Source organism: Protopterus annectens, chromosome 7.part1 (genome assembly GCF_019279795.1).
Source record: "Protopterus annectens isolate FY-2018-M chromosome 7.part1, PAN1.0, whole genome shotgun sequence".
In the NCBI taxonomy this organism is placed as follows: Eukaryota; Metazoa; Chordata; order Ceratodontiformes; family Protopteridae; genus Protopterus; species Protopterus annectens.
In genome coordinates, this window is record NC_056740.1 from 304,185,243 (window position 1) to 304,205,938 (window position 20,696).

Sequence of the window (20,696 nt, forward strand, 5' to 3'; positions counted from 1 at the left end):
TCAAAGATCAGCTTTGAGCCCTTTCTTATTTGCAATGGTGATGGACAGGTTGACAGACGAGATCAGACAGGAGTCCCCATGGACTATGATGTTTGCAGATGACATTGTGATCTGTAGTGAGAGTAGGGAACAGGTAGAGGAGACCCTGGAGAGATGGAGATATGCTCTAGAGAGAAGAGGAATGAAGGTCAGCAGGACTAAGACAGAGAATATATGTGTGTTAATGAGAGGGAGGATAGAAGAATAGTGAGGATGCAAGGAGTAGAGGTGGCGAAGGTGGATGAGCTTAAATACTTGGGGTCAGTAGTTCAGAGTAACGCTGAGTGTGGAAGAGGGGTGAAGAAGAGAGTACAGGCAGGATGGAGTGGGTGGAGAAGTCAGGAGGGATTTGTGACAGACGAGTACCTGTAAGAGTGAAAGGGAAGGTCTTCAAGAGGGTAGTGAGACCAGCTATGTTATATGGGTTGGAGACCGTGGCATTGACAAAAAGGCAGGAGTTTGAGCTGAATGTGTTAAAGATGTTAAGATTTGCACTGGGTGTGACGAGGGTGGACAGGATTAGGAATAAGTATATTAGAGGACAGGATTAGGAATAAGTATATTAGAGGGTCAGCCCAGGTTGGAAGGTTTGGAGATAAAGCCAGAGAGGCAAGATTACGTTGGTTTGGACATGTGCTGAGGAGGGATGCTGAGTATATTGGGAAAAAGATGCTAAGGATGAAGCTACCAGGTAACAGGAAAAGAGGAAGGCCTAAGATAAGGTTTATGGATGTGGTGAGAGAGGACATGCAGGTGGTTGGTGTGACAGAGCAAGATGCAGAGGACAGGAAGAAATGGAAACAGGTGATCCGCTGTGGCGACCCCTAATGGGAACAGCCGAAAGAAGATGATGATGACTCCCCAGTTGTTAACAAACTCAAAAACAGGGCCTTCCTCCAATGTCTTACAGCTGTCACTAGAACAAACTCCTCCTGGCAAAAAAAAATAAAAATTCATGGAGCTAAGCTAGACAAAGTTTATGTCTCCATTTTTCTTGCTTGCAAAGTCTAATAATTGGCAGAAAAAATAACAGAAAAATGGCTGCTTTCCAATAAGCAGTCATGGCTATTAAAGACCGAGTAATTTCATATATAAATGCATACACAGATATCTATGTATACATACATACATATATATGTACATGGGACTTAGGCATTTGGTCGAAATACTCGGTGGCTGACATCTGTTTAATCTACCACATTTGGTCGATATTAGCAGATGATCAACAGGTGTGTGAGATCTACAATCTCTATTTAGAAGAATATTCCCTTTTGTATGATCTCGGGGTTAGTATTTATAATTAACAAGGAATGATGCTGTTTATTTTTTTGTTGCTATTGATGTCATTTGCATGCACCAAAGTTCTTTCTTGGTGCATCTGTTGTAGTGTGTCGACATATGTTTTTTCGATCTTTTGTGGTCACTGTTTTGACCATCAACATTTGAGTTTGTCAATGCAAGTATTCCCCAAGTACGTATATATATATATATATATATATATATATATATATATATATATATATATATGGATTCACTTTATAACCTCGAAATGCTGAAATATCATATTTTAGTATCTCGAGACTATAAAACCGAATCCACAAAACATCGACAAACAAAAACCGCGAAACCACATAACCGAAAACACCGCACACACTACACTAAACATACAACAAAACACCCACATCACAACATAAACAAAAAGACAACACACATACACAACTCACACACACATAAGAAGGGGGGCAAGCCCCCCTGCACCCCCCATGTGGGGGGCTGCGCCCTCTCCTACTTATATATACTAACTCCGAGATCGCACAAACACAACACAAAAGTTCACTCACACACATTCTCCAATCCCTCACACACTCTAACTCCCACTCAAAACCCTTACAAAACACTCACTTACCTGACATAACACCTACATCCAAACACGGCACCGCGCACCAACAAAACACAAACCCGGATATTACATAGCGCAACTTCATAACCGCGAATTTGACATATTTTTGACATACGTCAAATTCGCGATTATGAACGTTCGCTGTTTTGTACATTCGACTTTATAGCTTCGAGATACTGAAATTTGACATTTCAGTATTTCGATGTTATAAAGTGAACCCATATATATATATATATATATATATATATATATATATATATATATATATATATATATACATATATACACACCGGTCTACGTTGTTAAATCGAAAGTACGGTTCATCAAACTGTACTTTGTCAAACTCACTTCTGCGAAAGTGCATTCCATTGAAGATGCACTTTCGCAGAATAAAAAAATAAAAATTAGGTAAATAAAAAAAAATAACACACTACTTGACCCCCTGCACCCCCCACCCCCACCCCCACTTTAGTATTCTCACTCCGAGATCGCACTACAGTTGGCAAAAGGGAATATTCCCTTATCCCCACTGTACTACAAACTCAACAAGAGTTTCCTTAGTTGTACATCAACAGTATACGTTGGTGTACAACTAATGCTACATCAGCGTATACTGTTTTTGTTTTTTTTGGTTTTGTTTTCTTTAACAAAAGTGCATTTTTGACAAAATGCACTTTCGCTAAAGTAATTTCGACAAAGTATGGTTCGATGAACTGTACTGTCGACAAAACAAATAGGACCCGTATATATATATATATATATATATATATATATATATATATATATATATGTGTGTGTGTGTGTATAGATATATATATATATATATATACACACACACACACACACACACACACACACACACACATACACACACACACATACACACACATATGCATGCATATATTCACACACACACACTCATCGCAGATATATATATGTTTGTATATAGGCACAGTGGATATAAAAAGTGTAGACACCCCTGTTAAAATGCCAGATTTTGTGATATAAAAAAATTAGACCACAATAAATAATTTCAAAACTTTTCCCACCTTTAATGTGACCTATAACCTGTACAATTAATTGAAAAACAAACCAATCTGTTAGGGGAAAAATAAAAACTCAAAGCATGATACGCTTTTCTGAAAAATTATACCAATCTGTTAGGGGAAAAATATAAAAAATAAAAAACGTACAATAAGCTGGTTGCATAAGTATGCACACCCTTAAACTAAGACTTTGTTGAAGCACCTTTTGATTTAATTACAACATTCAGTCTTCTTGGGTAGGAGTCTATCAGCATGGCACATCTTGACTTGGCCATATTTCCCCACTCTTCCTTGCAAAAGCGCATCAAATCTGTCAGATTGTGAGGGCATCTCTTGTGCATAGCCCTCTTCAGGTCATCCCACAGATTTTCTATTGGATTTAGGTCTGTGCTCTGGTTGGGCAATTCCAAAACTTTAATTTTCTTCTGGTGAAGCCATTCTTTTGTTGATTTGGATGTATGCTTGGGGTCATTGTTGTGTTGAAAGGTGAAATTCCTCTTCATCTTTAGCTTTCTAGCAGACGTCTGAAGGTTTTGGGCCAAAAGTGACTGGTATTTGGAACTGTTCATAATTCCCTCCACCTTGACTAAAACCCCAGTTCCAGCTGAAGAAAAGCAAACTCAAAGCATGATACGCTTTTCTGAAAAATTATACCGAAAGACATGAAATAAAATAGATCTTCAGACTACAGGCAGATAGAGCCAATGGTCTGAATGACAGTTTCCCTAAAGCCATTTTTAGTTAATAGACCTTTATCTCTCTAGAAAGTTATGATGTTTTTATATTCTCATATGTATATAGGATTTTAAGTGTGTTGCTTCTTATGGAATGTTTATAAGGTTTTACTAGGAAGTCATGTATTAAATTTCACACTGAATGTAAAGGGTTATTTTCTTCTTTGTTAGTGTTTTAATTAATGCTCTATTTTGGTAGGTTGTTTTCTGCTATTTTAAATGGATGGCCATTTCGTTTTTATTAAGTCTGAAGAAGCGTTCATGCTTGAAAGCGCTAACTTATTGGAATTATACTTTGTGAAATAAATAGTTTTTGTGCTTATACCGTGTTGTCACCCCGAGTTTGTTTTCTGCTATTGGATTATTTTCTCTTTGGGGTGCTTCATCCTTGTAATTGCTGGTTTTACAGTTGTATACTACAAAGTCATACATTTACATGCAGTGTAGAAGCTTTAGAAGGTGCTACCCAAGCTTCAAAAGAAGTATTCAGCAGTGCACTAAAAGACAGTAAAACACATTGTCATGAAGACTAGTTCTTTGCAGGTGACTGCCAGGATGAAGATAGTAAGATAATTCATGACATCTATTACTTATTGCTGATAAGGAAGGAACTAATACAAAACATATTAAAGTTGGTACAAATGTAGCAAATTTCACTGAGGTGTAAAATTAACGGGAGGCTTTAACAAATATCCTCAATTGCATCCTATTTTTTAAAATATTTTGCTATAGCTATTTGAATAATTTCATGAAAGATTATTTGTAAATCCATGTATCTGTTTTTCTATACTTAGAATTCTGAAGTACAGCTCGTTTTCAAAAAATGCACGAGTTACAGTTTATGATACATTTGATGTTCTAGGGTGCATATCTTTGTAAGGATTCAGTTTTGTTCAGTCATTATCTTGAGAGATGCTGTTAAAAATGATAGCAGTAAAAAGAGAAACTGTGAGGCGTTGACAGAATATACTGAAGTGGTACTTTTTTTTGTACAGCTAGTTTTGATGCCTCGTTATTCTTCACTTGAAATGTTCATCTCGGGAGATCCTACTTCTATAAAGAACAAGGAGAACTTTGAACGATACCGCTGCCATGAAAACAGCAAGCCAGTTGGGAAAGCAGTCCCCACAGATGTCTGCAAAAAACTCATCACCAGCATGTCTGCCATCATCCATGAAAAGGCATTGCGTGAGTATATGATAAAGCAACACTGGTTCATAGGTTCATAGGTAGGTACTAGGCTATTGGCCCTAGGGCCTATATAAGCCTAGCCAAAGGTACCCTGGCTTTCGCCACCCAAGAAAATTATTTTTCTGTGCCACTGTCGAGCAGAGCCACAGAAGTGATCCCTGGGGTGAATTTCCTATCTCCCATCCAGTCATCAAGATTTTTCTTGAACAGCGCTAATGAGGAGCTTTGTTTGATATAGATAGGTAGTTTGTTCCAGAGTATGGGAAGTCTCTGGGACAGGAATCTATCCCTCCAGCATGTTCTGTTTATTGTGGTGACAAGGTTTAGGTCCCTAGAGCGTGTAGCTCGTAGGGATTGGGATTTCTTTAAGTGGAGCATGTCTAAAAGCTCCTGGGAAAGAAATGTATTTCCTTTTCTGATAGTTTCTCCTACTTTGAAGATAATGTAGCAGGATCGCTTTCATTTTGTTTCTGTGGATGTTATTAGAATACCCATAGGAAATGTGCATCCACAGTTCATATCTTAGTGTTTTATATGGGTTCATGTCATTCTACTGACAGACGTTTCACCACTCACAAACACAGACAAAAAAATGGCATAAATAACTTTCAGCAAATCTCAAATGTGTTTTTTTTTTTTTTGCAGTGAGGGCAAGCCCCCTATACCCCCCCCCTCACACCTCCAAACTTGTATATACCTATTCCAAGGCTGCAGAACAGTGGAGATATGAGAAATTACCTGTCAGCGAAAGTTGTTTCAGCCAAATTACTTCAACTTGCTGTCACTTTAAAAATCATTTTTGCAGGGAGCAATCCTTTTTGGATCCTTCAAATGTGGATGTTCTGCACTCACATTAATGACCTCTGAATTTACTAACAGCAAGATCACAGTGAGAAAGGAAGAGTGTAAAACAAAAATAACTCACATTTTACCTCTTTCAACTCCTACAGCCAAATTACATTTGCAACAAATAGAGTATTGATATTGTAAAATGTCAACAACACACAAGTCATATTAGTGGCTGTAGAGACAGAGTAGTATTTGTGGCTGAACAGTTAGAGTACATAACTTTGATGTAAGATCAGAAGGCTGTGGTTTCTAGTGCTACTGTGGGTAGATGGATTAATTTTCCATTACTGAAACTATAAGGCATCATACAGGTGATGCTGCAGTCATGAATGTGCCATCCATCGGATGATATAGGGATCTAAACATGTTCTGCAATATCAGTAGAATGGTTTGGAGGAGCAGGTATAATTTGCAGAGGATACTGCTGCTATGGAACAGACTCCCCATCTGTATAAAACAAAGTTCATCCCTGTCCATTTTCATGTATCACTGTTTATATATTCATATGAAAATCTTTCCACTGAAAAAAAATGATACTCATTCATTACTTCATCTTACTGTTGCTCATTGGAGTGCCATCTGTATTTAGATTTCATGGTTTAGATTTTTTTCAGATAATTATCAACTTCTTTATTATACGTACTTAACTTTTTTTTGGTTCATGTACTGTCCCACAAGTGACTTTAGTTCTCTCTTAGATTATATCACTGACCCTTAACAACTTTAAGTACTCAATACAAACGTATTGATGCAAAATAGACAATGATTCCTAATCCAGGGTTACTGTTAGTATTAAATATTACACTGCTTTTATAGGGCTCAACTTGAATCTCTGTAATGTTTCAAAAATGTCACTCATTTCTTTTTCTGTATTCCTACAGAATATACCAAATTTACCTTAAAAAAGAAATTCTCAAATAAACCTCTTTCAAAGATATCTACATACTAGTAAAGCTGTTTAGATCCTGCACTGTAATATGCCATTGTTTATTCACAACGTATTCCTGACCAGTCACATCTCATGCCTTTAATTCTGAAGTAGAATATTACAGACCTTCCATTTCTCTCTTCTTCAAAAACTTTTACTCTTTGCCTTAATGATTTTTTTAACTCATTCATTCCAATGGAGCTCAGGAAGTTTGCACTGTAACTTCCAATGAGCGGAGCCTAAGCCTTTTCACAGAATCAAATTATGTCCTCACATTTCACATAAATGTTCGTATCTCTGGAACCATAAGGATTATTAAAGAAGTATAAATGGCAAACTCTTCAGCACAAGCTATTTTTATAATGGTAGTATTCTGTAGGTTCTAGGTCTTAAACTGAAATTTATAATCATAGTAAACACAGTAACTATTACATTTGTAATATTCTGTAAACAACTTGCAATGTCTCAGCAACCGCTCAAGGTACACACATATTGTCAGCAGCATTTTATTCATGTAGCTTAGAGCTTTCTTATGAGGCTAAGGAGTTGTGTCTGTGTTAGTTGTTGAGATATTTAGAAAAATGTGAAAATTATATCTATATAAATTACTATCATAAAGTAAAGACAACAGTTAACATCTAGTTACCTGCACTAGATAGAGGTCAAATATTAATGCAGTTGAGTTTGCTAATGTGTAAGCTTTAAGATGAAATCTTTTAAAACCTTGCACATAGCATGGTTTTGGAATTTTTGATGCAAATGTGAACACTCAATATTTGACGCCTAGAGGCATCAGTAAGAGTTAACTGCAGATGCATCTGGAGGCATCACTCGGATGTGATGAGTTAATGCAAAATAATACACCCAGTCCTCAAATTCCCTGATTACATGAATGATCCAACAGTTATTTTTATTAACATTGCTATGTCATCTACATATGACATTATAATTGGCAATACCTGTCTTGGCCTAAACTCCCATTTTGTGTTTTGTAACTTGTTACTTAGAAAAAATACAATTGCATTCATCATCATAGTAAATAAAATAGCACTGATTGAACATACTTGCTTAATGCTATTTTTGAAAGTGACAGAATCACCTAACCATACATTTATCAGGATTCTTGCTGTACTTATTCACATATAGTAGCTTCAGAAAATTATAATGTGATATTCACAGTCCAATGGGAATGTGCCAGTATGTAAATGAACAAAGTGTGAAGAAGCGGCACTGGCTTTATAAGCTTTTAGTCCTGTGGCAGAATGACCACAGCAATTTTGCACATCTGAAGCGCCATAAAGTGAGAAGAAACACATGTAGTTATGTGCAGAATCATTTGTATCATTGTATGTATGCAGAGTGACAAATGATATTGTGCATTTTTGGCTGGTGGCTATTTGTTCAAGCCTGTGCACATCTGTCTAGAACTTCCATAATATCCTGCACTAAGAGGAGCTAAGTTCCAGTGGCCCACAGCGTACCCAAACTGTATTAAGATCAACTAGGAATAGGGGAGACAAGGGAAACAAAAGGAACACATTAGGAGGACTCTGCTGGAAGAGGTGGGAGAGTTGTCGTTTGTTTGTCTCTAATATATATAACAAGAAAACTTGGGGTTTCATTCAGATGCTTTAATACATACAAACACATCAGGATAAATAGCAGCATCTTTAAATATGAACAAACTAGTTAACAAATAGAGCTTACAAACATACATGCTTACATTTCAACAGCTAACTACTAAATTGCAGTCAGGCTCTCACATGTTCAGTATTTATACACTTATGCAAGCCATTGGATAGCTTCTTAAAGGTATATACACATACATTGATCGACATCCTCCCTCTTAAAAAGATTGCCCTTTGAAAAAAACAATATTACAGTCAGGCATGCATTACTATGTACATTAGAAACAAAACATAATGTTCACGTTCAAGTTGCTTCATATATGCTACAGGGTTTAGAGATTCGACCATATCTCGTGACATAACAGTTGGTACTAGATTTAGCAACAGGGACAGTCTGCAGTGCACAACTCGTATCAGGAACGCTTGGATTCATCATAGGAAGAGGAATGTCCTCTTCAAATTGCTCTGGAATTGGAACACCAGACAACTCACTCTGAGATAGTCTTTCTCACAGGCTATGTGCTTTGGTATAGGCTCGGACACCGGTCTCAAATGCTTCCGATTCCACCTAAAGGTTGCTCCTTCTGATTCTATAATGTAAGATCTCGGCTCTGGACCAGTATTCTTCACGACACCAATCCAGTCATAACCTCTGGACACTTGCATCCTTACCACTTCTTCCTGTCGTAATGGCTTGAGTAGTTTACTGGTTTTATCATGATAGAACTTCTGGGATAGGTGCTTCTTCAACAGATTGGCTTTCACTGATGATCTTGGGTCTATATCAAAATCTCGAAAGTTTACTTACACGAACACCTAAACGCCGACACATATTCCGTGAACCGCAAATACACCAAACGCCCTAAACTGCGAAATTCAAAAACTCGAATTGTCATAGTTGTCCCATCCCACCACCCGCTACATACTACCTACACAAACAAACTAAATAAACCACATACATACACTAACCAAAACCCTACTTCTAACCCTAGACTAAACCCTACACTAAATCTTTCATATACCACCAAGTATGCTCTTAACGTAACCCGCACCCTAAACCTAAGGTCCGTAACTATCGCACACTTACCTTAAAAAGCTATACCCAAACAAACTAAATAATCCACACACATACACTTAATAAAACCCTATTTCTAACCCTACACTAAATCTAACATACATTACCATCTATGCACTTACCTTAACCCACACCCTAATCCTAAGGTCCGTAACTATTGCACACTTACCTTACGGAGCTATACCGCAGAAGGGCCAACCATGACAAATCGACATTTTGGATTTCGCGGTTCGATGAAGACGTGTCAGCGTTTAGGTGTTCGGGTAAGTAAACGTTCGGCTTTTTAATATAGACCCATGATCTTGACACATGGAACCAACAACTGACTACTGATTCGTAATGTGGTTCTGCTTTGTCTCGACAGAAGTCTTTGAACAGGTGAACCAAGATGTTTATCACAAGGAACATTTCTGAGATTCAAGAGATTCAAGAAAACATCATTATTATCTCATTTAGACTTGTCAAGTAACTGCTTTGCATTTTGCACTGCGCGTTCTGCCAAACCATTTGACTGCGGGTACTCAGAACTACTTGAGTAAAGTCCCATTCTGCAGCAAATCTTTTGAACTTTTGGCTTGTAAACTGTGTGCCCTTGTCAGAAATAACTTTCTGCTGACTTCCATGAAGAGCAAAATGACGCTTCATCTTAGTAATGACAGTGCTAGATGCTAGGTTACAAAGTAAGTCAATCTCAAACCAACTGGAGTAAAAGTCTACTAATACCAAATAATGTTGACCATTCCACTCGAAGATATTGGTGACTACTGTCGACCAAGGTAGTTCTGGAATCTGGTTAATCTGAATTGGTTCCTTCTGTTGATGTGGCTTTGTACTATTACATACTGAACAAGATGAAAGTGCTCTCTCATTTCTTGAGACATAGAAGGCCAAAAGACTAGGCCTCTCACCTTTCTTTTGGTAGATTCAGTTCCTGAGTGACCACGATGCCAGATAGTAATATACGCAGGTTGCAAGGACTTTGGAACAGTTACTTTCAGAACTTTCATAATGATACCTTTATCAGACAAAATCTCATTTCTGTGTGGAAAATAAGGTTGCACTTCTTGAAGTAAACTAGATTGCTTTGACGGCCATCCTTGACTGATAAAGTGGTTGAGCCTTTCTAAAACTGGATCTGTGGCTGTGTGATCTCTCAGCTCATCAAGAAGTGTGAAAGAAAGATTTCTCCCTTCTATAACTTCAAAGTCATCAGTCAATTGAGAACCTTGATTGCCATTCTGTTCAGTGGCATTTCTGGGTGATCTGGCTAATGTAACAAAATAAAAAAGATCACAGATACGTTCATCTAATTTAATATAAAACAATAGAATAAAGTGCAGCAAAGCTTTCGGGTTTCCCTTTCCTCAGTGGTATACTGACAAAATTAACCAGCTCAATTAAATAGTAACAAAATCATGTGACAAAGCCAACCAGCCGAGTAATACAGTTAATAATTAGTACCACAAAAAATATATGCAAGTAGGAAATTATTTACATTCACTAAAAATTAATTTGCAATCTTAGCATCATACATTGCAGTCTGGCTGGAGCTGAATGCATTGGCTTTCTCAGGATTGTGACTAATGGTTGGTGGTCTGCTTCAATCTGGATAGGTCAACCGTAAAGATAATCATGGAACTTCAAACATGCAAACACAATTGCCAAAAGCTCTTTCTCAAACTGGGCATACTACTGTTCAGTTTGGGTAAGAGTTCTCGGTGCATAGGCAACAGGTTGATCCTGTTGTAGAATGACTGCACTAAGACCAAATTTCGGAGCATCACAGGAAAATGTAACTGGTTTGTGAACATCAAAGTATCTGAGAGTAGGTGGACTAGCAATTCTGTGTTTCAGGACATCAAATACTCTCTGGTGTTGCTCTAACCAAGTTCAGGATACATCTTTACTCATCAGCTCTTTGAATGGTGCTGAAAGTTGTCTCAAGTTTGGAATGAACTTGCCTAGGTAATGCCAAGAAAACATTGCAGGGCATGAACATTGTCCGGAGCTGGCATCTCACGAATGGCTGTTTGTTTTGAAGGGACTGGTCGTAGGCTTGTACTCGTGAATAAATGACTAACATAAGGAACTTCTTGTAGCCTGAATTTGTATTTGTGTGCATTGAGCTTAAGATTTGCTTGATGTGCCCTTTGTAGAACTTTTTTGAGGTTTCTGTCATGCTCTGCTTCATCACACCCTCCTACCAGTATGTCATCTACTATAATAGGACAGAATACCCAGAAAAACTTTGCTTCATTGCACGTTTAAAGGCATCACTTGCAGAATTTATCCCAAATGGCATTCTCAAAAATCTGTACTGCCAAACAGAGTACTGAAAGTAGTGAGCAACAAAGATTTTTTGTCAAGATGAATTTGCCAAAATGAACTCTGCATCTAAAACAGAAAAAATAGTGGCATTTGGCATCAAGGCTGTGACTTCTTTGACTGTGCACATTAGATTAGGTCTTTTTAGTGCTTTGTTCAAATCTTGTGGATCAGTACGTATTCTGATGTCATCCGAGCTTTTCATATGAGCTACCACCATGGAAGATACCCATTCAGTTGGAGTTTCCACTGGACAGATGACACCTTGTTGCACCATTTTGTCTAACACGGCTATGACCCTGTCCTACATGGCTATTGGAACTTTACATGCTGGCCTGATAACTGGACTGACCTGTGGGTCTAACTTCATGGAGTACACAACTGGAAGTTTGCTTAGTTTGTCTTAGAAAAGATCAGCATAGGTAGAAAAAATATGCTGGGCAAAATTAGAGTAGTGTTTTTTAAGCTAATATGATGGACTTCCTTATTAAATGAAGGCAGTCCCATTTTCAAACAGTCTCCGAGCCCTAATAATGACTGGACATGCCTCTTGACCACATAAAGTAACAAGTCATAGCTTCTTCCACTCTGCTGGAAGTGACACAAAAGCACTACTAGCTTTCAGTTTGAATTTCTTCACCTCCATACGCAATAAGTTTTGCACACCTTGCTAAATCAAGCCTTTCACCTTTACATACCCTAGCAAATGTTTCTATAGGCACTTAGAACCTGTGTCAACTTTGAGCTCAGTAGGTTTGCCATTTATCTGAACAGTACAAAATACTTCATTCTTGGCCTTTAAATCTACTGCAATGACTGTTTCATGAAGCACTGACACCCCATCAACATAAAGAGTAGGCTTGTTGCAGTCTAACTGATCAACTCAGTTCTTAAAATGTTTCCTTTTAATAAAAGAGTGTGGGCCTTTTGATTTACAGAATCTTTTGAAATTATTCCATTTATTTAATTTGTGGCATTGTTGACCAAAAGCTAAACATTTCTCCCTTTTAGATTCATGATTACCACCACAGTTACGACATTTGGCAATGAAACTCGATTGGGGCCCATGCTTTGAGTTTACTGACTCACTCTTATGCTTCACTGAGAATGTGCGAAGTCTGGAATGTGCTAGAAAGTTCTGTGGTTTACCAGTAGGTGCTGCAGGAGTTACAGCTGCCATGTGCTTGGGCCTGTTTCTTTTAACCACGTGCTCCATACTATCAACATGAGCTTTATCACTGTGCCTTCTAGAGCTATTCTCATTTGTAAGCATATTTGTACGCTTTTCGGTGAGCTTGTATATCTGACAAATCCTAATGGCCTTATTTAAAGTTAAGTCACTGTCATGAAGCAAAATCTTTCTCACAGCATCGTCTTTTATACCAAACACAAGCGTGTCCTTTATCTGCTCATCCCTTAAGTCACCAAATCTGCACGTTTCAGCCTTACTTCTCAGGTCAGTTATATAAGCTGCGAAAGTTTCACCAAGCTTTTGATCCCTTGTGTAAAATAAGGGCCTTTGCATTGTAACATTTGTCTTGGGGTTACACATTTCTCTAAATTTGCATTTTAAGCGCTATGGGCTCTCTCTGGACTCAGCCGGTACAACAATATGACGGTTTTCCCCTCTCCAGCATAGACAGCAGGTGCATATATAAATGAACACTCCCTTTCAGTGGCTTCTGACTCAACTAAATTAAGTAGAATAAATGCCTTTTTACTGTCTTCTTTATCAGAAAATGCAGCCTGTTTGAAAATGTCTTATTATTGCTCAAACACTCTCCAGTTCTCAGCAATATTACTATCAAACACAAGTTTACTGGGTTTTCGAAATCTATCTGCCATGCCCACAAAGTATGCACAAACACACTGAAAATATGTCCCTTGCAATTATGTACAAATAAACTGTTCTGTGAGCTTGTAACAACATTCAAATGCACAGTAAACTCTGAAATGCTTTACTTTGCAAAATATGTTCTGTAATGGCTGTACTCAGTGAAATATGTCTTGTAATGGCTGTGCTTTATGAAACAACTTTACTGTAACACTGCACAAACTTGAAAACGTTATATACTTCTGATAACTTGGGATATTTTTGCTTAATACGAAAAATACATGCTTTGCGAAAATGCAGTAGTTTCCCCTTATTTTATTAGTTTTATACAATTCAAACTTTATTCCAAACATTTTCTGTTGCAATTTGAATATTTTTATCAATATCGTACACATTGGTTTATGAGAATGTTATTTAGAGCGTTCTGTATGCCTCGTTTCATATTATGCAAAAACAAAATAGTGCCGAGCGAATTTTAATATTTGAAATTAATTTCTGACATGTTTTACATGGTATGCACATTTTTGGGATGGTCTACTGCTGTATATTCCACCATCTCTGGATAAGTGCCTTAAATTGTTTTTGCCAAGCCATTTTAAACTTCATGCCCCTTTGGTATGCCAGTTCTGACTACATGCCCTTTTAGATATGTCGCTTCTGGTATCATGTCCTTTAGACATGCCACTTCTGACACCATGTCACTCGTTCATCTCTAATACATATAACAAGAAGGCTTTGGGTTTTGTTCAGAGGCTTTAATACATACAAACACATCAGGATAGATAACAGCATCTTTAAATACGAATGAACTAGGCAACAGAGTTTACAAACATACATGCTTACATTTCAACAGCTAACTGTAAAATCGCAGTCAGGCTCGTACGTGCTCAGTATGTATATACTTGTGCAAGCCCTTGGATAGCTTCTTGAAGGTATATACACATATATAGATCTACAAGGGTCATTATGTTTCTTTGTGGGATAGTCTCCCATTTTCCATTTTTTTTAAATAAGGAAAGGGGTATGAGAGAGTTAATGCAGTTAAGGATTTTTTTTTCAGACAAAATCACAGACGACAAACAAGGCAGACAAGAACACTATGGTGTGCTGATTTTGGAGGTCGTGGCAAGATATACAGATGGCAGTCACAAAGGGGGAATATCCACTCTGGTCCAGAACACTTTAATTATCCCTCTTCCTTGATGAAATGAGGGGGGAGACACGATGGTATGGAGGCCAATGTCTCTGGTGGCTTGATGATTGTAGCCAACCAGATCAGCGAGTCTTGTATCCACTGGAGGAGGGATTGAAACAGATAAAGCTGCTTGTACAAAGCCCTCTCACTTGCAGCCCCAGATATGTCCTGAAACTCACAATGATGGCTTACTAGGCTGCCTTGCAATGGTAGGTCCACATGGTGGGGCCACTGCCTCCATCCTGTGAAAAAGCCCAAAGACCATCAGAGGGAGGTGGTGATCTTTCTCTCATCTGAGAAGCTTGTGGCTGAGTTTGTCTGGGCATTGCTAGACCTGCAAAAATAAATAAATAAATAAATAAAATGGAGAGAAAAAGAGAGAAAGAAGTGAAAGCAATAAATGGACTAATGAGCATTAAGAAGCAAATGTTTTTATTTTATTAACAGAAATTTAAATATTTTTATTACAGACTTTAAAAGTGTCATTAAGCAATGTTAGATATTTTGCAGTTACTTGTGATAGGGCGGTAGCATTGTTACCTCACAGCAAGAGGTTCTCCTGTTCGATTCTCGGCTGGGCTTGGGAGTGCCTTCTGTGTGGAGTCTGCATGTCCTCCCCGCGGTTGGGTAGCGTTCAAAAGACATGCGTGCATAAATGGGCATGCCTTTTTTGAAGGTTGAGCGTCGAGCTGGCACCTCGGTGTTTTGTAAAAATCTACTGCCAATCATTAGTGGACCGGAGTTCCGCTGTGGTGACCCCTTACCGGGAAAAGCCGAAAGACAAACAACAACAACAACTAATAGACTAAATTCTGACAGCAACTTCATGACATTCATCGGTATTACTGCTTCTTGTGTGTTATGCTAAATAGCATAAACATGACCTATCAGGGCCTCTGTAATTATGGTTTAACTGTAGCCTCCAAACAGGCTTCATGCCTCATGAATGGAGAAAGGCAACAGTCATCCTTCTGCACAAAAGTGGGCCATCTACAGACCCTGGAAACTACAGTCCCATAAGTCTCACTAGTCTTATATGTAAAGCCATGGAAAGAATTATCATGGAAATGATCAGTAGAGATATAGTAAACCTCCAGACACTGGACCCAACCCAGTTTGGCTTTGTCAGGGGCAGATGATGCCTACTCAACCTAGTGGACTTCTTTGAGAAGATCACCAAAGCAATGGATGAGGGCAGAATCGTTCGCATTACCTACCTTGACCTGGTCAAGGCATTTGACACAATATCCTACTCGAGTATTGTTGACAAACTGAAGAGGTTAGGTACAAACCCGTATGTCACCGGGTGGATTGCTAACTGGCTCACAAACAGGACCCAGGAAGTTAGAATTGGGGAGTCCATCTCTACAAAGAGGCCAGTCACAAATGGAGTCCCTCAGGTATCAGTCCTTGGACCACTCCTTTTTGGCATTTACTTCTCAGAAGTCAAGGCCAATGTCACTGGTCTCTGGCTGACTAAATTTGCAAATGATTGCAAATTAGGAGCTGTCACTGAATCTCACACTGAGACAAGTGTTCTCCAGGAGTGGCTGACACAGACAAACAACTAGTGTCAGAGCCATGGACTAAAACTAAATACCAAGAAATGTGTAATAGTATCCTTTGGAAAGTCATCCATCCCTGGTAACTATCATATTGACAACACACTCCTTAGAGTTGACCCAGTAGCCAGGGACTTAGGAACACACATAGATAGTAATCTAGCCTTTGACCATCACGTGTCTACAGTAGTGAGGAAATCATTCTATGTTGCACAACTTATAAATAAAGGTATGGCATCTGAGTCCAAGGAAGTCATTGTTGCGCTGTATTTGGCATTCATCAGACCTATCATTGAATACAGTGCCCCCTTTGGTATGTACCTAACCAGGCATATCCAACAACTGCAATGTCCACAGAGGTTCCTCACTAAAAGAATACAGAGCATAAGTAAAATGTCCTACGCAGACTGCTTCAGGGCCCTATCCCTGTATTCTGTCTCCTGCAGGCTTTTGAGGGGAGATCTATGCCTGGCATACAGGGCATTGTCATACCCGACTCTAATGGACCTCTTGCATATCCACAAAACAAACAGCACCAGAATTACCCATTCTAAACACTTAAACCTTGCCTGTAATATAATAGGACATGCTGGAGAGAGATGGTATGTATCCCAGAGACTACCCTGTCTATGGAACAGGCTCCCCATCAATGTGAAGCAGAGTTCATCCCTAATCAAATTCAAGTGCAGCTTGGACAATTGGATGGGAAACCGTAAATTCATCTCTGGCTTGGCACCTTTGTCTCTAATGGACACAGGTAACCTATAAATGGTTCATCTCTCAGGCCTGTACTTACACTTATCAAGGGTATCAGAACTTGTTGGAGATTTGGGATGCATGGCTAGGCTTAAAAAGGCCCTTGTGGTCGTTAGCCTAGTAAACACCTATGAATGAATGACCATCCTTAAGTTCTGCAGTGACTTAACATAAAGAATCTGCAGTGGAGTACTGTAGCACTAAATACTGACAACTAGTGTTTCAGTAACAGGTAACGCTGTCCCTAACAAAATACTTATTATTGTCATACTACATTTTCTTCTGCTTTACTGGTTCATTATCAGAAAATTTATGTAAACCTCAATGATTGGATGGACTGACTAGTTAGTGATGCTGTGACTATCATAATTTGATAACTGGAAATGTGCTACATCATTAACCATTGATACTGTATTTTAATGTTATAAATTATTCTATTTTTTATTTTCTTTAGTATTTCTCATACTTATGAGGTTGTTCCAGTAGCTAGGCCACTCTCTGCTAATGCTGCTCCTTATTATAATCAATTTCTTCTGGAGCTGTTGCGATATATAAAAATAAGAGAAAAAGAAAGTTACTTCTCCCACGTGTGTTCATTCTCGGTGAAAGCAATGCAAAATGTATTACTTCTATTGTTTTTAATAACAAAGTTTAAGGTAGGACAACATCTCACACCTCTTTCATCCTTCATTTTCTACAGCAGTCTATTTTCTTGTTCAGAAGTAACGCAGTATGTTACACTGTAAGTGTATGACTGGGCTATGGAGAAGTACTTATTGTAAAACTATGCAGGTAAAGTTGAGAAGGTATCCATCCTGGAGAAGCTGTTATGTTGTATACCTTTGCTGCAACAAAGGTATGGTGGTCACGTTTAAATTGTTGCTGGGAGTACAGAACATTCCTGAGTTGATAAATTCAGAACACCACAATGTTTGTGCTTGGGGAGAGGGTAATTGATCTATTGATGTATGTATTTCTGAAATGTTTGCTACCATGGCAGAGAATCACTTTCAGAAAGGCCACAGTCCTGCATGTGTAGCAAAGTTTTTAAACAATTTTTGTGTCCACAAGGAATTATTGCTATTAATGTTCACCTGTTTAGTTGTTTATATGTAGCTCTGTAATTGGCAATACTTCTGTGATATTGCAGAGATCTTCATTATTATTTTTGTGTGTTTTTAAGCACAGCTTAAAATAGGACAGTTTGCATGAAAGCAAAGCTAATGAACATTATGCACTTCAAAAACTTTCTGTTCCATCCCCTTCCCTGTAGGCTGGGTTTGGTACTTGTATGTATCACTGAAGCTGAGGAAAGTTCCGGAAATCCCTAACTACATTACCAATAACAGTTTACATGGCGATGCAACAATATATCTTGAAATGTACAAGTAAATAATGAATTAAACTTCATGAACCTATTAGGCCAGCAAAGATATTAGCATCATTAGTATGAACCTGCCTCAACTGCAGTGTATAACTAATTGTATAACAAATTCATCAAGTTAATATTTCTTTAGAAAGTCCTTCAAATATGATTTTGAGATGGCAGCAATACCCTTTTTCAACAGCCACATCCCATTGCATTTTACTGCCTTGCCTAATGCATGAACACTTAGTATTGCATTACATATGGTAAATGCATACAGAAGTATACACAAACACACACACACACACACACACACATACACACACACACATATATGGGTCCCCTTCAAAACATCTAAAACCTATAACATCTAATTTCATAACATTGAGACCAGAAAATCTAAAACCCAAAACATCTAAAACCCATAAGATTGAATTTCATAGCATCTAACAGTACAAATCACATGAAAATAATATCCCTCTACACATAACGACGTATAATGACACCAAACTACCAAACACACGCTTTACTATGTTTCTGCAGGGGGGGGGGGGGTCTTGATACATTGGGGTTAGGAAATTAACTTTTTTCTACTGTAGTGTGATCTTTGAGTTGGTATATTTAATTTACGGGGTGGGGGGGTGCAGGGAGGCTTGCCCCCCTGCAGAAACGTAGTAAAAAGTGTGTTTGGTAGTTTGGTGTTGTTCTATGTGGAGGGGATGTTATTTTCTTGCGATTTGTAGTGCTAGATGTTATGAAATTCAATGTTTTTTCGATGTTTTGGGTTTTAGATATTCGGGTCTCAATGTTACGGGTTTTAGATGTTTCAAAGTAGACTCCACACATATACATACATACATACATACATATATGCATATAGATATGTGCAGTTTGTTTTCTATATATATATAGAAAAAAAAAGAGTATACATTATTTTATTTCACTTTTATGTATATTGTTTTATTTTACATTTGTTTACCAGGTTAGTACACTGATTACAGCTGACCATTTGCAAGTATTGTAATGCCCAATACTATAGTAAGTACAGTATGTATTTTTTTCTGTATTTAACATGCTTGTAGGTTAGAAAATGTTGAAGTAGTAGGGAATAAGACAAAGGAGATACATACATAGTAAGCTAAATATTTGCACTGATATCAACTTATATTATTATATTTTGTAAGAAATACAGCATTTACTATAGAACTCTGGCCTTCAGTCATGTACTTCTGAAACCCACCCAGCCAGCTAATCCCTCATGTGCCTCTGTAGGCCTTCATATCTGTGGCAGCACTGCTCACCTGGGTGGGTGAGTCTGTCAGTGAAGAAAGGTGATCCCCCATCTCCTGCCAGATATATGTTGCCAGCTGCAGCCTCATCCAGCTTCTGCAAGTATGACTTCTGCAGCAGGAAATGGAGATTCTTGGTCTGTTTCTTTGAGCAGCTTGGGACAAGACCTTGGGTTTTAACAGATTCCATAACTGTGAAGTATCAAGTTTAAAAGATGTAGAAGTCAGAGGCAAGGAGTACTAGAGGGTGAACCACACCTGCTACAGTGTGACAACACTCTTCCCGGTGCATACACCCATGTAGAGTCAGTACATGTTGAACTGATAAAAGTGAAATGGTTTGTATAATTACATGTTATTTATCAAAAAGACATGTCATGCCTATATCCATTGCAAAGAAGATAACTTTTTTGGCAGAAATAAATATTAACCTTTGTGAATTTGATATGCTTGTTGTGTTTTACTTGTTTTTAAGGGTGTTGACATACAGGAAACTTGTTTCCTGTAGCAGTAATAGGGAGGTCATACAACAATTTCTGTATGAAAATCTCAGGGAATGCTTCATTTTTCCACTTGTGTGACATGATGTAGCTGCTCTGCTGTAAGGTCTGTGCACTGTGAATAAGGACAACTACTATCCCAAGAGTCGGAGAAGGTGAGTACTGGCCATGGCCACTGCATACATGCCATACACAAGGTATAGCATGCTGGAGTTCAGCTAAGAAACAAATAGCACTCATGCATGAGCAAAGCACAGCTTGTCCACAGCAAACCAAATGAAGCTATGCCAATAAATGTGGTTACATGTGTGCTGTGGTGTGATTCATAGAGCTTAGTATGGCTGAGCCTCATTTACAAACTTGTCAAATCAGCCCCATCTTACACCAACCTGCTTCATTCTGCCATTTTAAACAACTCTGGGTTCAGCACATTTGCAAAAGTCTATGAAAAGCACAAATAAACTAAAAAGATTTATCAA

The 20,696-nt window shown here is 38.2% G+C and overlaps 1 protein-coding gene across 1 annotated transcript in view; it reads left to right on the forward strand.

Annotated features, from left to right (window-relative positions):
• Nucleotides 1–20,696, forward strand: part of LAMB2 (laminin subunit beta 2) — a 3,750,789-nt gene that overhangs the window by 2,392,011 nt on the left and 1,338,082 nt on the right. The window contains exon 17 of the mRNA XM_044078730.1: nucleotides 4,715–4,907. Coding sequence (XP_043934665.1) covers nucleotides 4,715–4,907 — 193 coding nt within the window. The remainder of the gene's footprint in view (nucleotides 1–4,714; nucleotides 4,908–20,696) is intronic.